A 9,173-nucleotide genomic window follows, 5' to 3' on the forward strand; every position below is an offset into this window, starting at 1 on the left:
ATTATAAACCACAAAGCAAAACAAAGTTGTTAGATAATTATAATTGAGCTTCTTGATATTTTTTTTGTCGCTTATTACTACTAATTTTAAGAAGCTGAATAGCAATCGAAACATTTTCCTTATGGGTTTTGCAGCATTTTTTTATTCTCGTCGAGTAATTAGTATAGTCAAGTTGTTACTCCTTCATTATATATAGTAATATATTTTTGTGTTTCTTACATTTAATATACCTATCTCTTTTTCTTACATTTTTTTCAATCGTAACAGTACGAGACCCTCTTCAGGAGAGTTAGACATTATCGATGGTCGACAGAAACGATAAAAAAATGCTCAAGTCTTCGCAAATATTTACAAAACACAAAATCCACGTCACACGTTTCGTTACTTACGGGAAATTTCTTAGAAATGTATGCTGAAACAACATTGGTTACCTATGTAGAAAAATATTTAATCTGACTTCATAAATTTTTAAATTTGCACAGAACATGGATCTTCAAATGCTACCAAAATATATTTAAATAAAAAATAAAATAATGTTTTTATCCTTTTAACTTAATTGCAATTAATATCTTGAAGATATTAATAAACAAAGCATATTACTCAATATTGGATTAAACATATAATAAAAATGTGATTGACAGACAGACTATGTATTAAAATGATGCACAGTTCATGTAATTTCGCCCGATAACTACTAAGTTTTTTGCCGACTGACGTATCACTTGTTAATTTTATCTTGTCAAATAATTAAACTATTTGTTTTTTTCTTAAACATGGACGACTTTTTTTTTAATTGCAATGATATATTGAATGTCTTTATCGTCTTTTTAGGTCAATGATTCTATTACCATTAATAGATCTCAAATTTCATTACGATCTAAATCAATAATTGCCTTAAACGACAAAGAACACCGACGTACATACAGATTAACAAACATACCGGCGCAATACGCATGAAATAAATTAAAATACTAATTTATGTATAGTTAAAAATCTATTTGAAGCCGGCCTCAAGCCCACACAAACTACTGTACCATCTACTTAAACAAGTTTATTTATTTGTAGCCGAATATCATTATAATAAGGTCCTTACGAATCATATTATTGAATAATAATGATAATAGCTTGGAAATGGCGGCCTAATCTGATATGTAAAGAGCAAAAAACAAGTAGCAATAGATACTAGTATATTAACGATTTGGAAACAGTCAGTTTTTGTAGTACATACAATGTTGAAAGTCTAATTGGATTTGTTTATAAAGGTTTATCACAGTTGGACTTTATCTTCATTTTCGTCATTGCCTTCAATTTTTATGACCTTTTTTCATCTATATCGATAATATAGCGATTCGAGTAGTGCGTGCTTAAAGTTTATGGTAAAATAATCGAAGTTTAGTATCATAGGAATGTATGTTAGTTTGTTAGTCAAGTTTCTATTTCTTCTAATCTACTTTTTATGTCATTCAAAAAAAGTATCCTCTATTCCAATCCAGGATATATTAACTAAGTGGCAAATTCTATTGAAATTCGCTCATCAATAACGCAAATTCCATCTCGGCAAACTTTCGTATTTATAATATTATTAAGTTAAAATGATACATAATATGTCCCCCACTGTTAGTTTAAGAAGAATTTGAGATGCTATCTCGTCGCGGATATCATAATATAATGTGGAATTTTGAATGATAATGATTTCATGAATATTAAAACAGTAACTTCATTTTTTACAAATGTGTAATAAATGTCAAATAGTGAATATGTTTAGATTTAAAATCGTTCAATATTAAATTTAATAACTTGAAGTTATTAAAATTAGATTACTGTTGTTAGAGCATAAAAAAATAAAATAGTTTGCCTAATAAAGAATGACAAAGGCGACTAAGCCCGCGACGAAATTCATTCATTCATATCATTCGAAAAATGAAAATAATTATAGGTCCTTATACATATTATATATAGTACACAAGCGAGTATGGCACCTACGTAGTGTTATAATAAAGTGTAATAATTCATTCACAAGGATATTTAGAATACTCTAAACAGCTATTTCCGTATATAGAATTGAAGCTACTTCAATGCCAAATTTCATTACCACTAACTTATTATTACCGTTTAATTAAACACTGATTCCTCTCGTTCTATCGTTATTAATTTGACATTCAAAAGAAAAAGACAGCATGGTTTAACGAATCGAACTATAAACAAAATTAATAAACCAAACCGCAAGTTACATTCATTGAAATAAAAACCAAAGAATGATTTAAATTATATTTTGTTTCAAACTTTTTTTTCTTCGTACATCCATGGCAAAGAAAATCGGTCATTATTCCACAAATTGTGACCAAATTTTAAAACATTTTGTACTAGTGAATAAATCGCTTCATTTATTGTCTTCTTCTCATTTACTTTAGAAGATTCTGTAAGACTTGCTTGATACAGTTGTAATCCTTTCGCTTGTGTGCTGTTAACTAGAGAAGTATAATATTAAAAATTAATCAATATAAAATAATACAAGACATTAAAATCACATACACAACTTTGATATTCAAATGAATGTTTATCTTTATGTTCGTCATTTATGTGTTTATAGGACACACATTTTCACTCCAGGTTTACACGCGTGTTTGGGTTCTCAGGTTTTATTGATAAAAAAGTTCCTTTCCTTGGAATTTAAGCTTGCTTCATACTAAATATGAACAAATTAAGTTCAGTAGTTTAGCCGAGTAAAAAAAACAGAGGGCAGACATACAGTTCCTTTCACCTTTATATTATTAGTATAGATTAATCCGATTGTGATGAAATTCTGGAAAGTCGCAACTTGAATAGAAAAAGCCGATTTTTCTTATCGTAAATCCTTAATATAAATCTACCTGGACGAAGCAAGGACGGGCTGCTCCTTAATGAGTTGCTTAATTTATTTAGTCTTATAACATAATTTAGACTAATATTCATTATTTCTTTAATAAAATCCTGGATTTTATTAAAGAATTAATGAATATTAATTTATTAAAAATATATTGATATACGTCCACGTTACAACTATATCTATTTGTATACATGCACACAATAATGAATATTTATTGTTATCTATTCTACCAACAATAAATATTTTATTTCTAATCTGTGCTCTGCTTTTAGCTTGAGAGCTTATAGGTACCTGTTTTAAAACCACTTCTGTTTTCGACGTAACAATATGTGTAGCCAATGAGGATGCCGACGGAGATTGCGGATAACGTTAGGAGGATCAGACTTATCGTACATGCTATGCAAATCACCCATCTCGGCTTACTGGAAAATTGAATCAAAGTGACGTGTATAACACATTGTATTTATTAAATCGATTATATAATATAACAGATTCTATAAAATATTAAGTACTAGAAATGTTAATCATTCGTCTTAAACTATATATATCTTTGACAAGTAGGTTCTAAGTCATCCGGTTTAGCTTTTAAAACTCACTTAAGCCTCACTTTTTTAAGCTACACTATAATATATACTTATATACAGTATTAAAACTAAATACTAATGAATATGAAATGAAACACAAAGCTATTTAAAGGTTTAACAGGATGAAAAAATATAGGAACGAATTAATACATTTAATATATATTTTTTTATAATAAAATAAATGAACAAACACGTGTTACTATAAAGTAATATTCATAAATAAATACTCTGAAAACTATTTCTTATGAATAAACCTCAATTTGTAGGAAATAGCCATTCTATTTCTGAACGCCTGTAGAGATCTGTTTGTTAAATCATCGGTAAACATATTGCGAAAAATATTTGTATAATGATTTGAAACGCAAGATTTATCAATACTAAAATAATAATAAGCAAATAAATCGAATCACAAATATTATATTATTTTGTAGTAAAAATATTTAAAGGATGAAAGATAGTTCTATCACAAGATTTCTTCAAGGAATATGATTTATAGTAATTTTATTGTTATTTGGGCTTTATGCAAAGCCCGTCTGGGGAGGTACCATCAATTCACCACATATTCAACTGCCAAACAAAAATATTCTGAATTGTTTTCCATTTTGAAGGGTGACTGAGCCTGTGTAACTACCGACACAAGGGACATAACAATTTAGTTTCCAAGGTTGGTGGCGCATTGGTGTTGTAAGGAATGGTTAATATTTCTTACTCCGCCAATATCTTTGGGTAGTTTTGAAGTGGTTTGTTTATCGGCTTATATGTTTTTTAAAAACAAAATTCTATTATTAATATTACTATGAGTTTTTATAAAAAACTGATGAATTGTAAAGAATTATAAATTTAAAACAAATCTCAGAATTATAAGTTTTAATATTTTTAATATTTACGTTCAAGCGATGTTTCTTATAAAACTTGTCTTAGTTTTTTGGAAACTATTAAAACATTTAAGGCTATATCAATATGGCTGATAATCCTGCTGATTAACAGATAACGCTTAATAGAATGCCTTTTTATTAGATTGAAAGGAATCTATGTAAGCTTTTGATTTTTTAAATGGAGACTACAAATATTACTTTAATATACGAATGTTTTTTTTAAATGATTACAAGCAAATTTTTTTAAAACTTACTTTTTTAAAATTTTAGAAACATTTTCGTTTCTTAAAATTGTATAACCACTCATTTCTCGTTTTATAAAACAAAATATAAAAATAAAGAAAAATATTCTGACAATTTGACGAAAGTTAATAAGGTATTGACTTTTTAATTTTTTTTTTAATTTTGTAAAGAATAATAACGAAGATCTTTCTTGTGAATTCTAACTAAAAAATAATACAGATTTTTAACTTAATATACAAAAAAAGTATTTTTTTATAACTAAATTTTTATTTTGTATATAAATATAGTAATTTATTGATAACAACATTACCTATATATAATTTTATTTTGGATAAATGTGAAAAAAAATTTCTAACATTCCCCCTTTACATTATCTGCCAACTGTGTATTTGTTTTAATTTATGTATGATTATTTTAGTCTATGGTTTTTATATTTTTACATTTGTGTTTTAATTATTATTATTATAAGTATTTTATAAAATACAAAATGTGCAATTGTAGCAAATTAACGTATTGCCTTGGTAATCTTGCTTATATATTTGAAAGGTACGTTTTTGGCTGTAACTAATTTTTTTACATAAATTTTGTTGCGATGATACCACAATAGAATCGTATATGTATATCGTGTAAAATTTACCTAAAATAATATAAACTGCCTTGTTAGTCAAGACGGCAGATTCCGAGGTCCCAGATTCAAGTGTCAAGGTCGAGAATTTTCCGAAGAAATTCTCAATAAAGGAGTGTCGAAAAAGGCAGTGTTTGTACAATTGTGCCTCGGCGCACGTCAAAGCCGCCTTTGTCCTGCGCCTGAACTTTCACGTATAATACTAAAATGCTGCCCATACAAATATATAACATGAACTCGGAACTTAATGTAATAAGTGTTACTGTCTCTAGATATATCCTTCGACAAATTTATGAAACGTGCGATCAGTCAATTCAATAAAAAAATATTTCATACCTGCTATGGAGGTAATGCTCTGTTCTGCAATATTGTGTTACCAGATTAGGTAAATCAATAAAAAGTTAGATCGAAAATAAATAGAAAGATCTAGTACATATCCTGTTTATATTTATATTTCAAACATATAAGTTTTTTTAAATTTCTTAAAGGCAGGCGGACTATCAAAAGAGCCACCTGATGGTAAATGATCACCACCTCAATAGACGTTTGCAATGTATTTAAAACTAACTATTCCTTACATCGTCAATACGTTTCTTGCGACTTAAGAAGTTATTTATGATGTGCTTGTTTGTTGTGCTGGCTCACTAGCCCCTCAAACCGGAACACAATAATACTAAGTAGCTCAATTTAGCGATAGAATCGGTGATATTGGTACCTTTCCAGTCGGAATATCTGAACAATCTACTTCTTTGTTGTTTTAAATGAATGAAACTATATTTGTTGTAGGTTAGCGTCATGTTGTGCCTTGACGTCTGTTATAACGTGCATCGTTTTGACGATCCTTATAATGCTGGCTCTCGGCATCGGACTCGGATACAACTACTGCTATATTCATATGAATACTGAAGATATAGCCGGTAAGAATGTGAATTTGTCTAGAAAAATCTACGAGCTGTGATACTGCCTGGTTATAAAAACATGCAGGAATACCAAAAATAAAAAACAAATGTAGGATTTATCCAAGGCACGAAAAACAAGACAATATCTAATAATAATAAAAAAAGAAATAACGATGTTAACTTGCCTTTTTCAGATGAATATTTATTAGAAAAACCAGTTTCTGGGCACGCAACGACAAGTGCAGGTGGCCTCATTGTTGTACAGCCGTCAGTCACTCCTCTGCCAATAAAGATCGACTCTACTATGATTGCGCCTCTCAATATTGGCATCGACTTCACGTATCTCATACAGAAGATTAGGGAAAGCAAACAGAATACCACATTACACCTGATAGTTTAGCGAATGATATTTCAAAGAAGATATTAGAATAATGACTTATGTTCGCCCATGAATATATTGGGTTTGGTACGGATATTTTCTATTACTGGATGGATGAGGGATAATGGACTATTGCGTATCTAATAAAATGTTAGATCACTCAAATGATAAGGTCTGCTTTTTTCCTCGGAATAATCTTCGAATCTTTATATAAACGACAAGATCGGTTCGGAAATAGTGCATATTGTTAGCGAGTTTGTGTAATATCACTCCATTGACAAGAGCTAATAATGATCATATGCTTTTTGTTATGTGTTAACCTTGTGACGTATGCACAATTGTACACTGAATCTAATAAGTAGATCATAGTCTGACTGATAAACTCACGAACAAAGAGACAAATTATAAAGTATATTTTAGAACACTATTATATTTGAACTCTAATATAAGGATGAGTTCCTGTTATAATAGATTCATTACAATGTGAACCTAAGAATATTTGCCATAAGCTCAGTTGTTACTTAGCTGTGTGCCTTACATGCTATACTGATAATTTTGTTGGTATTTGAGGTAGTGTTCTTTATATGCACTTGAAGATACTTCAGCCGTGTATACAAGATTAATTAATGAATTTATTTACTACCGCACAAACAAGGACAAATATATTTTATTAAACTATGACCATTTATAATGTGTTTTTAATTACTTTTATAATTTAGTTTTGATTATTAAGAATTCTTAGATAGCCTACTCTTCAGACATGCGTATTTTAAATATACACATATACGAGTATACAAAGGTCAGTTTATATTTAAAGCTTTTAAAAAGCGCTGCCTGAGAAAATCTTCAAGCACATAAAAAACTTTTAATAACATAAATTTGTATTTACCTGTTTTAATTTCAATGAAAACCTCCTGAGTCTGTCCTTGTGATCTAAATAATGTAATTTATATTCAAAGAGCACTTAAGTTTTTAATACACACATACTTCGGAGAGTCGAGATGACCCAGTTAATTTTTGTTTATAATACATTTCGTACTTCGTGAAGAGGTAAAATCGTGGAGAGACCTGCATGCCGAATAAAATTCGTTCTTATTTTTATCCAGAATCATGAACTGTACCAGCGCGGAGTAAGCTACGACAAACCTTCTTAATAGGAGATTTTTGTTCTCAGCAGTGCGATTCTCTAGAAATTCACTTCACTTAGTAGCTCACTTATAAAATGTTGACAATCAACTTACAATGATATGAGTATCCTATAAAAATATTATTATAGTCAATATATTCTGATAATTTACGCTCGTGTTCTGCGGAGAGTTTAGAAATTATTCTTAATGACCAGCCCTACAGTAGTACAACAGAAACACTCTCTTACTCAGGCTCAGACAACCAACAGACTCTTACTTTCATAGATAGGTATTATTTATACTAATATAATAAAACTAAAAAAAGTGGTAAACTTAGGATATACCATTTTTATTTGAAGAAATCTGTTTTCGCTAGATAGTCAATTTATTGAGTTGCAGACCACGATACAATAATTTACGGAGGCGGTGCGATAACGTTCAACGTGAATCTGCCAAGCAGCAACTACTTAAAATGCACATAAAGTATTATAAATGACAGTAATTATTTGGTTTGGTTCTTCAAAATCGTTCTTGCTGGGTTATAGGATATATACTCTCGTGGGCTTTTATAAAGGCATTTTTAAGACTAACAAATTTTGATGCAAAATGTTATGAATTTGACATAACATTTTTCATTTAAATTTTTCAAATCAAATCAAAATATACTTTATTCAAGTAGGCTTTTACAAGGACTTTTGAATAGTCATTTAACAAACTATTAATAAAGTATAGCTACCTAGCTACCTAGCTATGAATGTATATGTCCTAAGGATTATCGAGCGATAACTATGTTAAGTATGAAAAGAGTTTTTTGTATAAAACACTGTCAAAGTTCAGCCATCTTGTAAAAAATATTTACACACATCTATCGCCCTTTTATTTGGTTAAAATCTGTTGAGTGGTTAAGAAGAATGAGTGGAGATACAGATAGAGGAAGATAGCGAGTTTATCAAGAAGTTTTAGTTTATAAGCGGCTCCGTAAAGTTGTATTTGGAGGCCTTATGTGATTGGTTTCTTGTTATTTACCAAAGACATTTTTTCAATTGAAATTAATATTTTTTAAAACAAATGTATTTAATTTTGACTCTGTATTATAAAGTTTATTAAATAATGATTTGTCATAGATTTTGATATAATAATGACATGTATACACTTCAAAATTGACAAACATTATTCAAAAATATGTAACGATGAATACATTACAATAAAAGCCTATTTTAAATAAATTATGTGGTAAGTACTATAAAATATTTATCTCATGTAAATTCTAAATAGATAAACTTATTGTTTTAGCTTTATATATTTACAAGATGAACGTTAAATACATGAGTGTCCCTCTAAAACGTAACTCTAATTTGAATAAATTTATTCGCGTGGAAAATGAATACTTAATAGGTTTTTTAAATGCAAATTGCTGTTATGTTAACTCGTTCATTTGGGTTTTGGAATGTCTTTGCTTACTTTGATCTCAATTCATATTTTATATAAACGACGACACTTAGCTTTTACTAAAGGATTGACATCAAAGGGCAGAGTCTAATCCGATGGGCCGAACATTATGAAATTTAAAACAGA

General features: G+C 29.1%; 1 protein-coding gene across 1 annotated transcript; it reads left to right on the plus strand.

Annotated features, from left to right (window-relative positions):
• Nucleotides 1-5,055: 5,055 nt before the first annotated feature.
• On the plus strand, nucleotides 5,056-7,118 carry LOC125068408. The gene is made up of 3 exons (XM_047677516.1): nucleotides 5,056-5,114; nucleotides 5,980-6,110; nucleotides 6,287-7,118. The coding sequence occupies exons 1-3, from the start codon at nucleotides 5,056-5,058 to the stop codon at nucleotides 6,490-6,492; spliced, it is 396 nt and encodes a 131-aa protein (XP_047533472.1). The 3' UTR covers nucleotides 6,493-7,118.
• Nucleotides 7,119-9,173: the final 2,055 nt, after the last annotated feature.

Source organism: Vanessa atalanta, chromosome 13 (assembly GCF_905147765.1).
Source record: "Vanessa atalanta chromosome 13, ilVanAtal1.2, whole genome shotgun sequence".
Classification (NCBI taxonomy): Eukaryota; Metazoa; Arthropoda; class Insecta; order Lepidoptera; family Nymphalidae; genus Vanessa; species Vanessa atalanta.